Raw genomic sequence first — 22,018 nt, forward strand, 5'->3', positions numbered from 1 at the left:
TTCCTGCGTTAACCCCTTGGCGCTGGCGCCTCTCAGCCCAATAGGATTTTCAGATGCCGGGAAGCATGATCATATGACCCCCATGATTGGCTGTCACATGATTACAAAGCTTTCAGTTAGCCACCGGTAACAGTGCAGGGAGCATGCTCTTTGCACAGCTGGGTTTGCAATGTGGCAAACATTAGCGTGCTGTTGGCGCTAACAGGTTAAAAATGAACTCCAGGAATGATCTTTATTACATACTTAGATTGCCCCAGCTTGGCACAATGCAAATATGAATATCATATACCTAAGTGTCTGCTGGAAAAGCTGACAATCTCTATAGCAGTCAGCAGTTGTACGAAAGCTGAGATCTTCTGGGTCCTGTGCAACAGCCTTCCCATCTGCACACTGAGCATAGCGGGTCACCTGCTCAGCACTACCACCACTCGGAGAATGCCTTGAGATCTTTTCAATGAAAACAAGGCATTTACTGATTGGATGAGATCACTTCTTTTTCCACCTCATGCAATCACATAACATCTTGTATTGATTGAAAAAAATAAAAGGCATTCTATGAATAGCTCTAATACCAAGCAAAAGACTTATGAGACCAGTGTGCAGAGAAGTTGCTTACACAGAAGAACCCCAGCAGGAATGATTGTGGATATCACTGTAGAAGCCCCCCCCCCCCCAACAGCCCATCAGGTATGAGATATGTATACCGACATTGTGCCAAGCTGGACTAAGGTGAATATGTAATACAGATCATTCCTGGAATTCAGCTTGAACTATGAATCATGCCAGTAAAGGAGTCCATACCTCTGCAGGTTGGGGAAAGTGGAAGGATAGCGATGAACCCGTAGGTTTATTTTACGATTATTGTTATCTTAGCGATTGTAAAGTCTCGTGTTTTTTTAGGTAAAAATAACAAACATATTATACTTACCTGGTCTATGCAGTGGTTTTGCACAGGGCAGCCCAGATCTGCCTCTTTTCAGGTCCCCTCCATCCTGTTAAGTGCCCCCACAGCAAGCAGCTTGCTATGCATCCGAGCCAGGCCACAGCTCCCTGTGTCCATTTCTCTCCTCATTGGCGGACTGAAAATATAAGAAAATTGTATAATCTCATATTTTTTCCCACTGACCTATATAATCTGGGTACCCAGGGTATTACAGATTCATCAAAGCTTTGAGAAAAAAAGAAATACAATGTTGTGGTTGATTTCTATATTGCATAATTGCTTCAATAGGATTCAGTTCTTTTAACAAACGAATGGGCTGTGGGAGATTCCGAATAAATTGAGACAACTGTATGTATCGCCTTTGGTCCATAAATGTTCGTTGATCTACTCCACATAAGGAATTGGTTTACTTTTTGAGTCTTTTAATGCTTGGTGTAAATAGCGGTATTACCAATGGGAACCATGATTCAAAAGCCTTATCAAGTACTCCCAGCATGAAATATTCATGTTTCAGCAAGGGCATTAGTGGGGAATTATATTCCCAACCATACCAAGTATGTAGGGAGTCCCATATTGCCAGGGTTGATTTAGTCAGGGGAGATATTGTGGCCACCAGTCCTCTCAAAGGTCGTGGTATCCATGGTACTACTGATAAGTCAGTATCTGCTAGTGACATTTCAAGGTCTAGTCTTTTTAACACATACTCTCAGTCTGCCATACGGGCTAGTGCAATTGCTTGATAATAGAATTTAAAATTTGGTAAAGCCAGTTCCCCCAGATTTTTAGAACGGTAGAAGATGTTTCAAGATATTCTAATAGCCTGTCCCTTCCAAATATAAATGTGCTATAGATGACTGTAGCATCAAAAAAAAAAAAAAAATTCTATAGGGACACCAAAGGGTATCATTTGGAATACGTATAAGACAAGGGGCAGAACATTCATTTTAACAACGTTGATCTTACCCAGCCAAGAATGGCAAAGGGAATTCCATTTATGTAAATCTAGTTTAATTTTTTTTTTTTTAAGTAGATCAAGATAATTATATTGAAATAAATTGGTAAGGCTAGGTATAAGATGGATACCTAAATATTTTAAGGTGGATGGTTGCCAAGTAAAAGGGAATGCTGTTTTTTAGATTTCAGCTTTGTGCGTAGGTATTGATATATTTAGTATTTCAGATTTAGTCATATTAATATTAAAATTGTATATATTTTGAAATTCTCGCATTAACCCCAATAAATTTGGCAATGTAATCTTTGGTTGCTGAGCATACGCAGATAACTTCTTCTCCTTTCCCTTCACTTTTACACCATGTATTTTAGGATTCATTCTCACAACTGATAGAAAGGGTTCTAAATAAATGCAAAATAAAATGGGTGATAATGGACAGCCCTGACATGTACCATTTTTAAGAGAGAATGTCATTAACCCTTATGCGTGCAGTTGGTTGTACATACTGTATAAAGATACAATCCGATGAAACATTCTTGGGCCTATTCCCAAAGATTTCAGTGTCAGCATCAAATATTCCCAGTCCACCCTGTCAAACGCCTTTTTGGCATTAGTTGAAAGTAACAGGGTGGGCTGGGTACTATTCCCGACATAGGAAATTATAGACAAAGATCGTAAGGAATTGTCTCTGGCTTCACGACCTGGGATAAAACCCATCTGGTCTAACCCTATCCACTGCGGGATTAGAGGGAGAAATCTAGTAGCCAACACCTTTGCATATAATTTTGTGTCTACGTTGAGTAATGATATTGGACGATAGTTTGCACAACTTGATGAATCTTTACCCGGTTTGGGGATTACAGTTATATATGCATAAAGTGACTCGAAAGCCCTACGATCCCGCTATGGATTTAGCATAAGTGGAACAAGAATCTCTTTAAATTTCATGTAAGAAGAAGAAATGGTGTACCCATCTGGGCCTGGTGCTTTACTTTAAAGCTGCACAGAACTCCTCGACCATAAATTCAGATTTTAACTTTTGAAGGCGTTCTTTAGAGCGTTTAGGTAACTTTGCTTGTTGTAAGTAATTTAAATTTTTTCTATGTCTTTCCTCGATTTAATTTACCTCTCACATTGTGTACAAGTCTGCGTAAAAATCACAAAAGGTCTGTGCAATGTTGGTAGCGGTGTGAGCAATTTTCCAGCGGTGAGATTTAATTTTAGAAATAAAAGAGGGCGTCTTTTTCCTGCAGAGATCGTGCCAACATTTTACTTGGTTTGTCTCCCCATTCGTACCATCTCTGTAAAACTATCTGAGAACACCTTTAAAATCCGTAACTTCAAAAACAGAGTAGGAATACGGGACTTTTTAGGTGCACAAATACAAAAAGTTACATAAAAGCAGTAATATTTAAACATAATTGCACTAAAAACATTTGGTATCATTACTTGAGTGTGTATAGCATTAAACTAACACCACGCTTATCTCCGACATGTTTTGCTGCATTTGGCTTAAACGGAATACATTTTATGGAATATATAAAATATGAATGTATTATACATAGTTCATTATAGATTTTGGTTTTTGCTTTACCGGTGAATCCATCACACTTTCCTTTGAAGAAGCCGAATACGGTGAAACATGTCGGAAGTATAAGCGTGGTGTTAGTTAAACGCTATGCACACACTCAAGTAATGATACCAAATGTTTGTACAAATCTTTTTATCTCAATTATGTTTAAATATTACTGCTTTTATGAAACTTTGTATTATTCGATCGTTCACCTTAAAAGTCCCATAACCCAACTCTGATTTTGAAGAATCTTCAGTCACTTAGTAACAGCAGTCCTCAAATAAAAAAAATAAATACAAAATGGGTCTCTGAATAAAATAAATTGAACATACCCTGAGGTTCCTTAATATTCTTTAGGGAGGGAGGATAACCCTCAAGTTAAAGCAGAACTAAGCACCCCAAACGGAAAAATAACATTTTAATTCATTTTTAATACTCAATGCACATAAAGACGTAAAGGAAAACAAAACAGGCACTGTGGACTTTAAAGATGCTAGAAGAATAAACTAAAATATTGTTCACAAGCTTTAGTCAACACAATACTCAATAACACATATGTACACATAAAATGTGGGTTTGGCCCATACAGAAAATCCCTGTAACTTATGTAGGACCCCACATCATACAGAGTGTAAACTCTCCCACTAAGTCTGGGGGGTTGCTCATAAATCATTCTTATGTGCCCCTACGCATTTCACAGGATGATCCGCTTCTTCAGGAGGACTTCAAGGGATACAAAATCTAAACATTTAGAGAATAGAGTTCTTTATATACACATGTTATACAACTCCAATATGTACTTATTTGAAATCCCATATGTCAAAGTCGCACTCAAATCCACCAAAATTGAAACGAGCGGTTGTGTTAGGGTGGGCGATTATAGATGTAAGCTGTGATATACAGTATATGTGGGCTATGCATTGAGTCCCCCTGAAAAAGTCCCTTCCCAGGGATGTAACGCGTAAGGGTGGAGCCTGTCGTCAGCACATTATCACATTTTTTAGTACAGCCATGCTGCTATTGGAATTGCTGGCAGCAGTGAGATCATAATTTCTGTGGTTCTATTGTTCCCGATCCTCATCACAAGTTTAAACACTTGAAATGCTCTATATAATTTCCTATTTATGCAAGTGCATTTAGGTTTATTATTTACAAAATGGTTAAAATGGAGAGCACTAGGGGTTTGTTTTTTCTGAGGGAGCTATAAAATAGGGATATGTCCTCTTGGAGCTAAAGCTGTACTTGGAATGTGCTGCTAAAGCTGGAAGCGATCATTGCCATCATTTTATTTACCTGCGCCTGTTTAGACTTCCTTAACATTTTAGCACTGAACATTTTTTTTTAATTTTATAGACAAAGTTGGCTGACAACTTTGCTCTGAATTCATTAGCAGTGCAGCAGCATAGTCACTCCATGGGAGGAAATTTGATGAGGTTGACTTCATGGGCAGGATCAACAGGTGCAAGTTCTACACCAGCATAATCTATAACATGGCAGTAAAGAGCACACATTTTGTGCACAGAATGAACAAAGTTGGAAACCTTTTGTTGAGCAGCGACTGCAGCTGCTGATCAGTGTTCACTGAGAACGCTGCATCCCACTGGCAGAATGCAATGTCCTGGTTGGGGGTGGTTGGTGGATGGAGGAATACGCTTTTTTTTTCCCTCTCCACTCAGCCCACTGGCTGGCTGAATGAGAAAAAAAAAAAAAGGGATTATATACTACTCATCTGTGGTCAGTTTAGGAATTTCATACTATCATTCTCAGACTAGTGAAAGATTAGCGAGGTTAGCTGCATCTTGCACATTGTACGTGTGTTGTTTGAAAAGGGAAAAAAGTTTTCACAGGTAAAAACAATTAAAAAAAAAAAAAACACTGATTACACTAAATTAGCAAAAACACATATTTTATTTTCTATATGGAAAAAAAAACCCAAAACACTTGATCAAATTAGGAATTTCAGGTGTGCAGATGGCATGAATATATATATGCATTATATATTTATATTAGATACAGTACAAGTTAAAAAAAATGTTTAAACTCATAAAAAGCAGTGTTTAGTGCAGGACTGTAAAAGATTTACATACAGAAAAATATATGTATACAATAAGGCTGGTCCCATCTTCAATTTAGGATGTTCCAGTTATTCTTTACTTCACAACAGCCATCAACATTTAAAAATACTATTAATTTTTTAATAATTCCTTTAATACATTGTCTCTATATACACTGATCTAATATATTAATAAAAAAAATCTTGCAGTTTTATTTTATTTATTTTTTTAACATCTACATGGGCTAGCATAAACCAGGATGCCACCTAGAGGTTACAACAGGAATGGCCCAATTTTTGCACAAATAAAGAAGCTTGAGCTGAGAAAATATACTGTACAGAGGGTGTTTGCACTTTTGTTACCAAGGACAAAGCACATACTTTGAAATTTGTTACAACTCCAACATTCTCAGCTCAGATCTGAGAATGGGTTCTAAAACAGAACTCTTAGCAAACAGTTGAAATACATGTACACAGACTATTTTACATGCAAAAGCAAGTATTGTGATACTCACACCTCTTTCACACTGTATACCAGGCAGGCGACACCACACTTTTCTAGTTGTTTTCAGGTTCCTGTCTCACTTCTATGCGCTATGAATCAGAATCTGTAAAAAGACACAGGAGGGCGCAAACACCTAGTGCATTACCACCACCAAGTTTTATGAAATACAGAAGCCACAAACACGAGAAGGAAAAAGGGTTTCAAAACACAACGGCTTTAGGCGATGCCATATTTGCTGCGGTTGGAAGGCTGGACACATTTTGGGGGACATGCCCCCTTCCTCAGTGCAGGGCTCTGAGTAAAGAGGCATGTCACCCAAAACGCATCAGCCTTCCAACAACAGCGAATAATGCATAGCCTCTAAAGCTGTCGTGTTTTGAAATGCTTGTTCCTTATGTTTGAGTTTATTTTGGGCTTTTGTATTTAAAGAGGAGGTCCACCTTAAAAAAAAAAAAAAAAAAAATTATTATTAAAAGCCAGCAGCTACAAATACTGCAGCTGCTGACTTAATAAATGGACACTTACCTGTCCAGGGTGCCCGCGATATCGGCAGCAGATGACGAGCAATCGATCGGTTCTCAGCTGCCCCTGCCGCCATCCTCGGTCAGGGAATCAGGAAGTGAAGCGTTGCGGCTTCACTGCCCGGTTCCCTACTACGCATGCGAAAGTCGCACTGCGCGCCTTCATTGGTCCCTGTTGTGTTCTGGGATATACACAGTTCCCACAACACAATGGGGGGGGGGGGGTTGCGGGCATCTGTGGCTAGCTATTCCCGGAAGTGGGTGCAAATACCTGTATTATACAGGTATCTGCACCCCCCTCCCTCTGAAAGGTGCCAATTGTGGCACCAAAGGGGGAGAGGAATCCGATGAGCGGAAGTTCCACTTTAGGGTGGAGCTCCGCTTTAACAAAAAAGTTGTTAGCGGTAATGCATTAGGCATTTGTGCCCTCCTGTGTCTTTTTACAGTTTTATCTGGCATTTCCCCACTTGAGGAAGGCAGCATCGGATTGAGCATTTCGAGTCGTGACACACTTGGGATGGACGACTGTGTAAATGCCAAGTGTTAGAAATGTTTCTGCGATTATAAATCAGAATCTGTCCAATGTGCAGGGAGGACCCAGGCTCCAATAAAGCTGACCAGGACGCTGTAGAGCAGTCTCCCTGCCTGTGGGAGGGTGACACAGGTGTGTGAACAGAATTACAATTCCTTTACCATTCACAGGTTTCTATTCCAGCTTTCCATCAAGCAATTTACCTGGAGTTCCATTTTATTCTGTGTTTGAAGCACAAGTGTTAAAAGGCAAAGATCAGCAGTAATCCATAGCAACCACTCAGGTTTCTTTACAGGTTAGGAAAAGGGCGCTTGCAGTCTAGCTACCATGGGTTACTGCACTCAGCACATTGTTCTACCAAGCATTTCCATTCATGTGTGTTTAAATAATGGGAGCAAACTCATTTTATTCACTCAGCATTTCCTTACAATTGTAGGTCTAATTATACAGTATGTACTGTATTTAAATAACATTTTAACTTAATGGTTTATAAACCAAAAGATGGCATTGCTCACATTCTGCAATCTCAGAAGACACATTCTATCTTTTTAAATAAAATATATGATTTAGAAGAAGAGTACAGAAGGGACACATTCTTCAGTGTACATAATAAAACATTGAGACTATGCTGTAAAGACACCCTGAATCTCTTCTCTAGATAGTCGAGTTCGCCAGGTGCCAAAATGTTATGGTTCCTCTCCCATTGTAGGGCTTTTCACTCAGAGTTGTGGACTGGCTTCCTCTGAGATGGAGGTACGAGGTGAGGAGGTAGGTCATTGGGCAACTCGTAGCCCTCCAGTTTAATCTTAATAAGATGCTTCGCCAAGGCAAATTCCTCTTCATCCAACATTCCATCCTGATCATTATCAGCCAACTTCCAGATTTTTCCCAGAACGCTATTTGGCAGCTTTGAGCTTACCATCTCTTTCTTGGCATTAATTCCAGAGATCTTGCCATTTATCGGAGAGAGAGTATAGAAGATTTCATCGTAAACCGGTTTATCTCTGGCCACCACCCATTCTTCTTCTCCAACACCCTCACCAGCTCCTTCTCCATAACCTTGGCCAAAGGGGCCCTCATTGGTACCCTCAAAAGCTCCTCCATGCACCAGCTGTGTTGGCATACTGCTCTCTTCCTCCCGAATCATATTCATCAGAGGAGCTATTTTGTTGGCTAGCATGTGGTCTACAGAATCAATCAGCTTGGGCTTCAGAGCGTGAAACTTTGAAAAATCATATAACTCCAGCTGTTGCTGTGGATGATAAACAAACAATGGTATTTAGATACTCTTTCCCCAAACCCATTTACATTTTTTAGATGATAGACAGAAATACAGTGGATATAAAAAGTCTACACACCCCTGTTAAAATGTCAGGTTTCTGTAATGTAAAAAAACGAGACAGACAAAGATAAATCATTTCAACTTTTTACACCTTTAATGTGACCTATAAACTGTACAACTCAGTTGAACAACAAAACTGAAAACTGAGGAAAGAAAAAAAAAAAAAAAAAAAAAAAAAAAAAAAAAAATGTTATAATGTAATAATAATTTTATTATTATATATACATATATATATATATATATATATATATATATATATATATATATATATATATATATATATATATATATATATATATATATATATATATATATATATATATATATATATATATATATATAGTGGAAGTAAAAATAAAACACAAAAATAATGTGGTTGCATAAGTGTGCACATAACTTATAACTGGGGATGTGGGTGTATTCAGAATTAAGCACATCAATCGCATCCAAACTCATGTTAAATAGGAGTCGGTAAACACCAGCCATCATTTTAAAGTGCCTCTGATTAACCCCAAATAAAGTTCAGCTGTTCTAGTAGGTCTTTCCCAACATTTTCTTAGTCGCTATATATTTATTAAGAGCCCTTGCACACTGGGGCGGTTTGCAGGCACTATTGTGCTAATAATAGCGCCTGCAAACCGCCCCGAAAGTGCCGCTACTTTCATTCCAGTGTGCAAGCCCTGAGGGCTTGCACACTGGAGCGATGCGCTGGCAGGACGGTAAAAAAAGTCCTGCTAGCAGCATCTTCGGAGCGGTGTGTATACCGCTCCTTTACCGCTCCTGCCCATTGAAATCAATGGGACGGCGCGGCTATACCGCCGGCAAAGCGCCTCTGCAGAGGCGCTTTGCGGTGGTATTTAACCCTTTCTCGCCCTAATAATAGCGGCGTTTTACCGCTGACGCCGCCCCCCGCCCCAGTGTGCAAGGGCTCTTATAGATTTATATTCTTTTGTACCCTTCTCCTGACCGATACCTTTTTAACAATGAGATCTCTCTGATGCTTTGGAAGCTCTCTTGCGGACCATGGCTTATGCTGTGGGATGTGACTAAGAAAATGTCGGGAAAGACCTACTAGAACAGCTGAAATTTATTTGGGGTTAATCAGAGGCACTTTAAAATGATGGCTGGTGTTTACCGACTCCTATTTAACATGAGTTTGGATGTGATTGATTGATGTGCTTAATTCTGAACACACCCACATCCCCAGTTATAAGAGGGTGTGCACACTTATGCAACCACATTATTTTTGTTTTTTATTTTTACTTCCACTCCTTAAAAGAATTCAGTTTGTTTTTCAATTTAGTTGTACCATTTATAGGTCATATTAATAAAGTGGAAGAAGTTGACATTTTAACAGGGGTGCGTATACTTTTTATATCCACTGTAGATAGATAGATAGATAGATAGATAGATAGATAGATAGATAGATAGATAGATAGATAGATAGATAGATAGATAGATAGATAGATAGATAGATAGATAGATAGATAGATAGATAGATAGATAGATAGATAGATAGATAGATTTGCTTGACTGAAGGCACCATACATAATATACAAAGAGGATTGATCCTACAGCGCTCTGAAATGAGCCATAACCACTCCCAAGAAAATACTATCAGAAGTGCTAGGGGGACATGGGGATGGAAGCCACTGTCTCCTCAGGTTCAGTCCTAATATCCCAGGCCTTGTAAAATTTATTAGGGCATCCTCTAGACTCATAAGTTTATATTTATACAGTGGTACCATGTTATTAATTATGGACTTCCAGAAATCAGATGTAGGAGCCTGAGGGGATTTCCTTTTAAGGAGAATAGACTTACAAGCGCAGAACAGTAACAGTCCCAACTAGGCCATACCAGGCATTTTCCCGGTGGGCCAGAGCTGCCAGGCCGCATGTCCTAACAATAGCTGGGGTCCCAGGAGATAAGAAGTGACCGCAGACCGGACAGAACTATCACAGACTGTGGTCACTGTTCACCTCCCGCCATCACTGTGTCTTCTCTCCCGGCTCTCCTGCTTCGCCAACAATGTCATCCTATCAGCAGAGCAGGGGGAGGAAGGAGCTGGAGATTTGCACAGAGAGTCTTTTCATATTAACAAGTGGGTAATTACCCGCTTGTTAATATGATCCAGATCTGCAGCTCCTCCCGCTCACTGCTCTGCTAATAGGATGACATGGTCGGTGTGGCGGGAAACCCTGGAGAGGACACCGGCTGAATCCTGCCTCTGCCCTGCCAAAGGTAGGACTGTGCAGGAGAGGCAGAGAGTAAGAGGGGGCACTGATTAGAGAGAAAGGGGGGGGGGGGTGGTGACTGCAAGGGGCATTGTAAAGAGGGGGGGGGGGGCTGCGATTGCTAGGGGCATTGTAATGTAAAGGGGACTGCACTGTAATCATTACAGAGCAATTCACTTTATGTCACATTGCCCCTTTACATTACAGTGCAGAGGACTGGCTCCGTCAATATCCCATCACAAACTGCCCCAGAGAATGTTTGCCCCCTTCCCCCCACCCTGGTTAAAAAAATAAATAAATAAAAACACGGTAGTTGTCCTTTATTTGTAATTTGTTTTTTTTTTTAAAAGTAAAAAGCAGACAGTTTTGTGCATGACAGGTTTTTGGATTATATAAAAATCACTGATCATTTGGGGTTTTGTCAATGCATGAAGCATGTTGCAGGAGAGGCTGTTCATCAGGCCTCCAGACCAAATAAACGGTCATAACAGCAGCATGTTGCAGGAGAGGCTGTTCATCAGGCCTCCAGACCAAATAAACGGTCATAACAGCAGCAGACGTTCTGGGCGCGGGGCAAGTAGTTTTTATTTTATTTTTTTTAACATTTAGCCCTGGGTTTGCCTTGCAGATGGAAGCATTCGGGCAGCAGGGATGACTCAGAGTACATAAGTTACCTCCAGAGGAAGCCCTCCTCCCCTCCTGAAGACTCCTGGGATGTATGAGATCATTTGCCTAGGTATGGAAACCAGGAAGCAACTGTATCTGAACAACCTTTTGTTCAGACCTACCATGCTTCGTGTCTTGTGTGATACAGTTGCTTCCTGGTTTCCATGCCTAGGCAAATGATCTCATACATCCCAGGAGTCTTCAGGAGGGGAGGAGGGCTTCCTCAGGAGATTACTAATGTACTCTGAGCCATCCCTGCTAGTCCAACCCACAAAGATAATTGACATGAGCTGATTGGGCGATATTACCTGGAGTAACGAAATTACATATGGAAGAGCTTTGCCTAGAGTCCTAGACAGTACCTGGATTCCATATCGTTTCACTGGGAGACCCCACTTCATTGTCTGTTGGCAATACAAGCATTACTGACTCATGGGACGTATGTTTCTTTGAGTCCAACGGTTCCGGTAAGCCTGCATTGCTTCTACGCGGGGGACCCAATATATCGGTGTCACTTCTCTCAACCAGTTATCCACGTGGTGTATAACACTACCATCTTTTTGGGACTTTCATCTGTTTCTAGAATCCTTTTTTATGCAATAGATGCCTATTAGAGTTTTTCATAGTATTATCTGCGGTATATGCTGTTATGAGCGATTGTTTGGTCTATACATTACTCGCAATTCAAAATCTTTGTACTTTAACTAGCGCTACACTAATATATACACACACACACACACACACACACGTATTAAATCAGGACAAACAGATTGTCACGAGGGACAAATAGACTGGGACTCCGGATTTAGCATATTGGACAAGAATTTATTTTATTTATTTTTTTTAATTTCCAAACCCCCGCAGAGTAAAGAGAGCTAGTACCTACCTGCATTCGCTTGACATCAGGAAAGTCCCCAGGGGAAATCTGATGTTCTCTCTGAATTTGGTGGAAGATGTCGGGCAATGTGTTAATGAGCTCCTTCTTCTTTGCATCTTTTCCAAACATGGCCGGCATTTCTCTCTTTAGGTGACTGATGATATAAGCATGCACCTTTTAAAGACAAAACAAAAGCACAAAATTAAAAAAAATATATAAAAACTGTGCAATTAAAAATGAAACTTCTATCCACATATAAAAATGTGGGGGCAGGACCTACCATGCTATATAAGTGAAGGGGTAAATCTACCATGCCACATAGAGATGCCTTGGTGCAGCAGTGCGGCTTTCCCTATATTTGCAAATGCATGCAACAAAGAGCTGGGATTTTTTTTGTTTTTTAACTCAAATTGTTAAAAAACGGTTTAGAATTTGTTTTTGTGTCGACTAGCTAGTAAGTGCTGGGTACATTTAAAAAGGTATATATGGTTAACAGTTCAAATCACATATTTCCACATTGAATTTTAATTTTTTTAAACCTACTCCTATTAATTAGTTGGTTAACCTACTGAAAAATCCCCCACACATTTATTTCCTTGAATTCCATATGTATTCACTATGCCCTGTGAGTAGGTACTGCTGCGTCACATATTTCAGAGCCTGCCTTCTGAACTATTGAGGTGAGTAGGAGAGTCAGAAAGCGGAGTGAGTACAGAAATTATTACTTGCAGGCAGCAAGGTACCATACGATATGTAGTCCCTAAAAATTAGGAGTAAGCAGCAGAGGAAAAGCTGCAAAGCATACAGGGAATCCTGGAAATTGTGGAAAAAGATTGCCAGCAGACAAGCAGCACTCAACGCGAAAGGAGATTTTTCAAGTAAGCCTTTTTTGTATTGTAAAAAATAACCATTGTTTGCATTGCTATTACAATGCTGAGGTTATAAAATGAAAGTATATGATGTGACCATAGAGCTCCTTTAAAATTGTATTCTGTGAATTGCTCTGCCCATGAGCACTTTACTTCGGTATAAGTTGATCTGAATAAATGCATTTTTCACTTTCCTTGCTGGATTTAGTGCAGATACACACTGGAAGCCTTTAGCCATTGTTGTGCGAGTCTGGGCTTCTGGCGTGTCTCTGCACCTTTAGTAAAAAGGCATCAATGTATTCATTAACCACTTCAGCCCCGGAAGATTTTACCCCCTTCCTGACCAGAGCACTTTTTGCGATTCGGCACTGCGTCGCTTTAACTGACAATTGCGCGGTCGTACAACGTGGCTCCCAAACAAAATTGACGTCCGTTTTTCCCCACAAATAAAGCTTTCTTTTGGTGGTATTTGATCACCTCTGCGATTTTTTAAATTTTTGCCCTATAAACAAAATGCATTATTTTTTACATTTTGCTATAATAAATACCGGTATCCCCAAAAATAAACAAAAAAACATTTTTTTCCCTCAGTTTAGGCCGATCCGTATTATTCTACATATTTTTGGGGAAAAAAAAAAAAAAAAAAGAAAAAAAAAAAAATCGCAATAGGCGTTTATTGATTGGTTTGCGCAAAAGTTATAGCGTTTACAAAATAGGGGATAGTTTTATGGCATTTTTATTAATCATTTTTTTTATTTACTAGTAATGGCGGCGATCAGCGATTTTTATTGTGACTGCGACATTATGGCGGACACATCGGACATTTGACACATTTTTGAGACCATTGTCATTTATACAGCAATCAGCGCTATAAAAATGCACCGATTCCTGTGTAAATGACACTGGCAGTGAAGGGGTTAACCACTAGGGGGCGGGGAGGGGTTAAGTCAGTACTAGGGAGTGTTACTAACTGTAGGGGGGGATGGGCTTGCTGTGACACTTCACTGATCTCTGCTCCCGATGACAGGGAGCAGAGATCAGTGACACTGTCACTAGGCAGAACGGGGAGATGCTGTTTACATCAGCATCTCCCCGTTTGTCCCCTCCGTGAAGCGATCGCGGGTATCCCTGCGGCGATCGAGTCCGCGGGACCCGCGACCCGACTCACGGAGCGCCCGGCCGGCGCGCGATGGCATGGCAGCAAATGCAAAGGGACGTACCTGTACGCCCATTTGCCCAGCCGTGCCATTCTGCCGACGTACATAGTCATGCACCGGTCGAGAAGTGGTTAATATATACATTCCAAGATGGGAGCTCTGTTAGGGAGACTGGTAAGGGACCACATTTTGCATATGTTCCTTAGTGTGGCTATAGGCATATTTGCAAAAGTAGCTGAAGTCAACCTGCCATTGGCTACAGCAGAATAAAGTGAAGATCCTGGAGTGGCCATCTCAGGCTCTGAGGAAGAAGGTCAAACCTTCGAAACGCGTAAGCCAGCGGCGGTCCGTGTGCCTCCCTCCTGGGACCTGGATAGCTGCCTACCACTGGAACTATTGCCTTTGTGCGTTTGATATGCTATTTTACCTGCGACTTTTGTGAGTAGCTTTTTACCTTGTTTTTAATTTATTAAAATTTGCCAAGGATAATGCGCTAGGCTGGTGCGCTCTCTTGTTTCTTTGTTTTTTGGCCATCTCAGTCTCCTGACCTCAATATCATTGAGCCACTCTGGGGAGATCTCAAACGTGCAGTTCATGCAAGACAGCCCAAGAATTTACAGGAACTGGAGGCTTTTTGCCAAGAGGAATGGGCAGCTTTACCATCTGAGAAGATAAAGAGCCTCATCCACAAATACCACAAAAGACTTCAAGCTGTCATTGATGCTAAAGGGGGTAATACAAGGTATGAAGAACTGGGGTATGTAAACTTTTGATCAGGGTCATTTGGGCCGTTCTGAAAAAAAAAAAAAAAAAAAAAAAAGGAGTAAACACAGTTGATTGATAATAAATGGCTTCAGCCAAACACTAACCATGAGTGAAAGAAAAGTTTGTGTGTTATTCATATTCTCTGAAAAATGGCCAAGAAATCATAAATTCTGCCAGGGTATGTAAACTTATGAGCACAACTGTATGCTTCTGGTCTCTTACTAGGGAATTACTAAACACATAACCAAAGCATAACTTGTTTTAAAATAGTGCCCACCCTGTATGCATGCTAAGGACTGATGACATATACAGTACATACAGAGAACCTGTATCCAGTCCATGGTATGTGTTCTTCAAAATAACCACATGGTGGTGCTCTAACAGCAAGAAAGACTTTGCTGGAGAATAGAGTACAAGTAGAAATCGCTGAAAATAACCCCCTCAAAGAGAAGAACTGAGCAAATGTAATTTTTGCACCCATTTGTAAAAGTATAGCTGCAAGGATTACCGATTGATTGTATCCAATACTTATATATTTAAAACAACATAGGAAAAAATAAAAATCACTTTGGTTTGAGTCAGCCCTTATGAATTGGCTAGCTTAAGTTTGTTTATCTCTTGCCAATTTTTTTTTTTTTTTGGGGGGGTGGGGGATACCTAAAAAAGTGTAGCCATTTTAGATCCAAAAGTCCATCTTTTACAGCATGCCGTCAGATTACTAAACAGAATACTTCTGATAAGAACAAAATAATGGCAGATCATGTTTCATAGCTACAAAGCTTTACCCCCAAAACTGTACAGATAGTAAAATACAGTATAAATATATAGATACAATTATTTTTGCCTCACATAGGAGAGTCCCCAAGGCCTCATGTACACTGCTGCTTGTAAACGGACGTTCAGAGGCAGTCAGTCGGCTGCTTTTTTCAGCTGCCCCTGAACTCATCCAATGTTATCTTATGTGTACATGTACACAGGTTCGTTTAATGTTGTTTTTAGGCAGTTGCATTTATAGGCTTTTTTTGAAGGCAACAAAATTAGTTCAGACGCCAAAGTTTCCGCCGCTAAACGCGGTAACAGCGTTTAGCCGCATTTTTGTTTAGAAGAGTTTTTACAGATGCCCTATTTTTTTACATTACAAAAAAACTTTAAAAAAAAAAAAAAAAAAAAATTAAAAAAAAACTTGAAATAGCTTTCTATGCTTCATAGACCATTTATATACCCCTAATGAGCCCATGATCCAATTCAATACACCACTAGCATTGCTGTTAGCCAAAGCAGAATTGGAATATGACCTATATGTTGTCGATTTCAACCAGATGCATGAAATTTAAGGTTAGGGTTTCCCATTAGGGTTAGGGTTTTCCCCTTAAAGAACAAGTTAGGGTTTTCGGTTAGGGTTAATTAAAAATATTTTAAAAATATTGCAATTAAATTTTGCATAAAAAAGACCAAATAAAATTTAAAAAAATGAAATTATATATACAGCTTATTAAAAAAAAAAAAAAAAAAAATTAACAAAAAGTATACTCATCAATTGCAATTTAAAAATTAAATATATTAAAAAATTTGCATTTTTTTCCTCACATATGCTCATTATGAGATCCATAGTAAAAGCACCAAAATTGAGGTAGATACAAGTACACTGCTGCTACTAACTCGTCTCACAGAATGGCTGAAATAGTTAAATAATACTACTTTTTTGGGGCTTTGGGTGGGTCCTATGACGTTATCTTAAATAGACGCTCCTAGATGCAAAACGCCGCTAAACGCGGCATGCAAACGCGGAAAAACGGGCGTTTTTAAATGCCGGTTTCAAGCTGTCAAAAAATTTGTTCAGAGGAGGTTACCTCAGCGTCCCATGTACATTAAGCCTAACAGTATACATTGCGGTCTATTTTGTAGACTCTCCATGCTTTATTATTACCACCATGCTAACATCCTTTCATGCCAATTTATTTTTGAAAGTAACCATGTTATGCAAGTAAAATGTCAAACTAGTTCCCTTCAAAACAGAGCGAGTACAGCAGAAGACCAACAGATCGACACTCCTGGAGTGCTGGTTTCTGAACAGACTACAGACGGTGAATCCTCTTCATCAGAGCAGCATTCAGCCGTAGGGGCAGAAGGGATTTATAAAAAGTTTAGTCTCTTCAGGGAACCATTTTATTTGAAGTTTCATTTAGGCACAAAGTCTGGTGTTGGAAATGGTAAAAACCTTTTTTGAAAGGAAAGTGCCAATATATGAATTGAGAGAAATGCCCCAAGCATGCAAGACCATTCAGGATGATCCTCCTGCCATTATACAAATGCACACCTACATGGGGGTGTGAAGTCAGGAGATCCATCCTGCTACCATTTCAGGTAGAGATCCTGAACGCACAGTCCAAAGAAAAAAGGGCTGCTTCAGGTTGGTCTACCCGTCTCTGCTGGATTGCCGAGTGCCCGTCCAAAACATTACAAAATAATAGTATGACAGGATACAAACACAAATGAGAATTCTAACCCATTTCACACCAATTACCAATCAAGTAAGCACCTATTGGTGTGAAATGTGTTTGCACTTGTATCCTGTCATGATGTTATTTTACTAATAAGGCATAGATGCACATTACATTACTTTGATCATAAATTAGAGGATTGTTTAGTGACAGACTTTTACAGAAGAAAAAAAAAATAAATAAAAAAAAAAAAACTTACTAGGAGGAGCTGAAAAAATGTTCATTATGCAGAAGGCCTCAAGCAGAATGGACGTTTTTGCATCTGCTTCTAGAGGCATTAGGCGTTTGTTTTTGTCCTGCCTCTAAACTCTAACCACAAATTCATTTCAATGGCCAGAACAAATGAATTATTGTTCTGGCCAATTAAATGAATTAGCACCCAAGTCTGTAAACGCGCCTAAAACCCTGTAAAAAGCTTTAGACACTAACAAGCGTCAGGCTTTTTTTTTCTGCCAAAGCGCTGCTGCCAGGAGGGAAGGCTTCTAGAAGAGTTTGCAAAGTGTCCTGTGTGCATGAGGCCAAAGAGATCCCATTTTGTGTGTTTACTCGATTGCTGCCTGGGCTGCAATCTTGTGAACTGTGCCATGATCTTCTAAGTAGCCAGCTAAAGGAAATAAATACTAAAGCTGCCATTCGGAACCTTCTCAATTCAATTTGTCCTACCATTTCTGCCTTTAAAGCGATTGGGGGAAAAAAAAAAATGACCTTTTTTCCAAACAAACATGTCTATACTTACCTGCTCTGTGCAATGGAATTGCAGAGCGGCCACAAACCTCCTCTTCACAGGTCCCCTGCTGGCGCTCCTGACCCCTCCCCTCTGTCCAGTGCCCCCACAGGAAGCCCCTTCCCAAGGGGGCACTCATGCGTGCTCGCACCCGAGCCCCACTGCTGCATCCACTGACACAGACAGCAAGATGCTACCCCGCCCCCTGTGCCCTCATCACAGTACTGGGAGCCGATGGCTCCCGATGCCCCCGGTAAGACCCAGAAGTGAGGGGAGAGAAGAGCTACAGGCGTGCACATCACTGGATGAGGGCTCAGGTAAGTAAAAGGGAGGTGGGGGTGAGGGGGGGATGCTGACACCTAAACATTTTTTACCTTCATGCAAGGAATGCATGAAGATAAAAAAAAAAAAAAAAAGTTTAGGCTTTACAACCATTTTAATACTTTCAAGTAGGCAGCCCTTTAAGCTAGAGCTCCTTGTCTGCAAGCTTGTTCAGGCTCCAAGACTCAGAAAGCAATGAAGTCATTGGATTAGCAGAACGGTCTGACAGCTATTGTTTTCTGAAGGAGGTTAACCACCATATCTCTTGCAGCACAGGTTTCCTTTGCCAGCAGAAAAGCCACATTCAAAGGTCTCATGACTGGAAGCGATATGAAGAGAAATTTTTCACATTCTGTTGAAAGAACACCGATGCTAAAAGTTCATCATTGAGAATTATAATGTGCTCCGATCGAAATGACAAGTGACAGCATGAAAGGTATTCCTGATAGGAACACAGACGTGACTGCATGCCATAGATATTGTTTCTCCAGCACTATGGAAACAAAGAGGCCACAGTCCTAATCATAGACACTTGTCTGCTTATCAGTCTCCTTAACATACATTGTGAGGGCTAAATCACAGCAGCCATATTTTGCAGCATTTTGAACTGAAGGCACATACATTGTATGAACAGTTTAAAGTGGTTGCAAAAAGGGAAAAATATATATCTTTGAAGAAATAACAAACATGTCATACTTACCTGCTCTGTGCAATTGTTTTGCACAGAGCAGCCCCAATCCTCTTCTGGGGTCCCCCGCTGGCGCTCCTCCCTCCTGCTAAGTGCCCCCATAGCAAGCCACTTGCTATGCGGGCACTCATGCAGGCTCACTCCCAAGCCAGCTCTTTGAGACAGACGGTGGGGCTTGGTTTCGTACCCCACTCCCTCCTCACTGGCTGTAATGGTCAGGAGCAGGAGTCAATGGTTTTCTACCTTAACCACTGGAAGATTTACCTCTCCTCATGACCAGGCCAGTTTTTGAGATATGGCACTGCATTACTTTAACCGACAATTGCGCAGACCTACAACGCTGTACCCAAATAAAAAAAAAATATTTTGTGCACTATAAAAAAAAAAGAAAAATCATTTCTAAATTTCTTCAACTTAGGCCAATATGTATTCTGCTACAAATGTTTGGTAAAAAAAATCCCAATAAGTGTATATTGATTGGTTTGCGCAAAAACTAGGGCCCGATTCATCCCAGAACAGGGATGTAGCGGACCCCTGCTGTGAGCCGCGTCCGATTTAAGTGTAAACCCAGTTTTAAAATCTAATGGTTTTGTAAAGGGCTCATTCCAACTACCTTGCTATGTTGAATCTCCTATGGAAAGCTTTGCATGTTCTCTGGTGCAATGCTCTACTGGTCCCATTAAAGTCTACTGAATGCAGTGCATGACAAGACAAATGGCAACCATGCTTGTCACAATGTGACAGACAACTAGAAAGTGCAATATAATACAAAATCGCAATGAACGCTTTTGGTCAAAGTATGTCAAAAGTCAAATAACCTCTGCAGAAGACACACAAACAAAAAAGACAACCCACACATTCTGTCCATTTTAGTGCCCAATTTGTGCTGAATTTAATCATTTAAAACCCGTTGTTTTACCGAGTATATACAAAGCACAAGTTCACTTTAAAGAATGAATGGACCCTTCTAAAAGGAAAGTAATCCTGTGCACTAATGCAGATGTAATTATGAGAACACAGGATACAGAAGTGACTACTTCAGGGTGGAAAATACAAGGCGTTTCCTTCTGGAAAGACTCTTAAAACGATATACAATCCAAACAGGTTATTCAGGTTTTCAAGGTCAGACAAGAGTTTACAACAGGAAACAACAACGATCAATGTTATGTATGAGCTGGTACCCTGCCTAGCAATCTCACAATAAGAGGATTCATGGAATTTATTTTATAAATGATGTCTAATGGTACTGCTCCTGACCTCCCTTAAGGACAGGAACTAGTGATGTATATCAGATTTCCAGATTTCATACTAATCATACCAGTCACTATTGTTACTAGTCAAAATAAACTGTATAGACAATTACATGTTTGACTTCTAGCTGTGTTATTTTTGGCAATGCAGAGGTTTCTGGAATGAACAATGCATTTTTGTGAATCTATTATAGAATAGATTTGGGTCAATAGAACACAAATAAATAAAAACGTACAATGTACACTGCTGCTGAGCACACACATTAGTTTTAAAGCGGGAGTCCAGCGACCTATCGTCTTTTTTTTTTTTCTGGTCATTGAGAAACTTTGCTAATCCAAATATAATACTCACTGTTTGGGTTTAATATTAAAAAAACGCGATACTGGACGTTGTCATCTTGCGTGTGGGCATGTGAAGCCCACAAGCATTTATTTCGGGGAAGCGGTGAATGCTGTGCTCCCAGCATTCACCACTCGTTCCCGCGCATGCTCATTGATAACAGCGAGCGGCGCTGTAAAATTCCGGGTTACCATCACAACGGGCAGCGTCGTCAGAAGTTCCCACCCCGTTGTGATGGCAACCAAAGCATGACGGCGTTCCGCACTGAATCTTGGGAAGCCGGACACTAAGCTCCCGGGAGACAGTGCGGAGCCGGGGAAAGGCAAAAAAACACGCCTACTCCCATGGGAGGAAAGACAGGAAGTGCCACTATAAACTAAAATATAAAAGGTAGTTACGGCGATAAAATTTTTTTTAAGTGCGGCATTTGAGCATCTATGAAATTAACTGAAGGGGGTAAGACTAAGTTAAAAATTTGGGTGAACCCCCGCTTTAAGCCAGTGGTTCTCAACCCTCTAGTGCCGTAACCCCTTGATAAAATTTCCCAAGTTGTGGGGACCCCTAACAGTAAAATTTTCATAGCGTGGGTTGTCAGCACCCAAGACAAGACAAATAATTTGCGCCCCTAATCCACAGACATTAAGCGCTCCCTGAGTCCCTTCCACTTGTACAGTATTAAAACCCCTTATGGTACATTTTAGGATGTTCTACTCTTTGCTCTCCTTTCTTTGCCTTTTATCTCTCTCTAACCTAATGTCTTCCTTATTCTTTCTTTCCTTTTTTCTTTGTTCCTCCCCCTCTTTTCCTTTCCCTTCCATGTATTCTCTATTTTTATTCCTTCTCTTACTCCTTGGTGGGGGGGGATGGGATGAGTGGCAGTGTTGGCGGGGAGTTGGGATGAGTGGCAGTGATGGTGGGGAGTTGGGATCAGTGGAAGTGCTGGGGGGAGTTCTGATCAGCCAACTTAGGTGCTTTTGATCAAAGGTCATCTGCTGATCTGGGAACTGTAGTGGGAACTTTTAATGGCAACTCTAAAAACACAGGTAGTGTTAATCACTGTGTCTCTGGCTTTGTGGTGTCTCATAGCAGTGACACCTATGCCGAAATCAGGAGATGGGGTCTCCTCCAGCCCCTCCCACTTCACATTCCTCACCAGTCAGCTGACCTCAAGTCTCTGCCCCCCAGCCATGCTGTGAACTGAATG

General features: G+C 40.5%; 1 protein-coding gene across 1 annotated transcript in view; it reads right to left on the reverse strand.

Moving 5' to 3' along the window:
- Positions 1–5,357: 5,357 nt before the first annotated feature.
- Positions 5,358–22,018, reverse strand: part of EHD4 (EH domain containing 4) — a 79,655-nt gene continuing 62,994 nt past the window's right edge. Inside the window, exons 5-6 of the mRNA XM_073609622.1 lie at positions 12,209–12,373; positions 5,358–8,331 (exon numbers count right to left, since the gene is read on the reverse strand). Of these exons, the coding sequence (XP_073465723.1) occupies positions 7,795–8,331; positions 12,209–12,373 (702 nt within the window). The 3' untranslated portion in view covers positions 5,358–7,794. The remainder of the gene's footprint in view (positions 8,332–12,208; positions 12,374–22,018) is intronic.

Source organism: Aquarana catesbeiana, linkage group LG13, assembly GCF_042186555.1.
Source record: "Aquarana catesbeiana isolate 2022-GZ linkage group LG13, ASM4218655v1, whole genome shotgun sequence".
NCBI classification, from domain to species: Eukaryota; Metazoa; Chordata; class Amphibia; order Anura; family Ranidae; genus Aquarana; species Aquarana catesbeiana.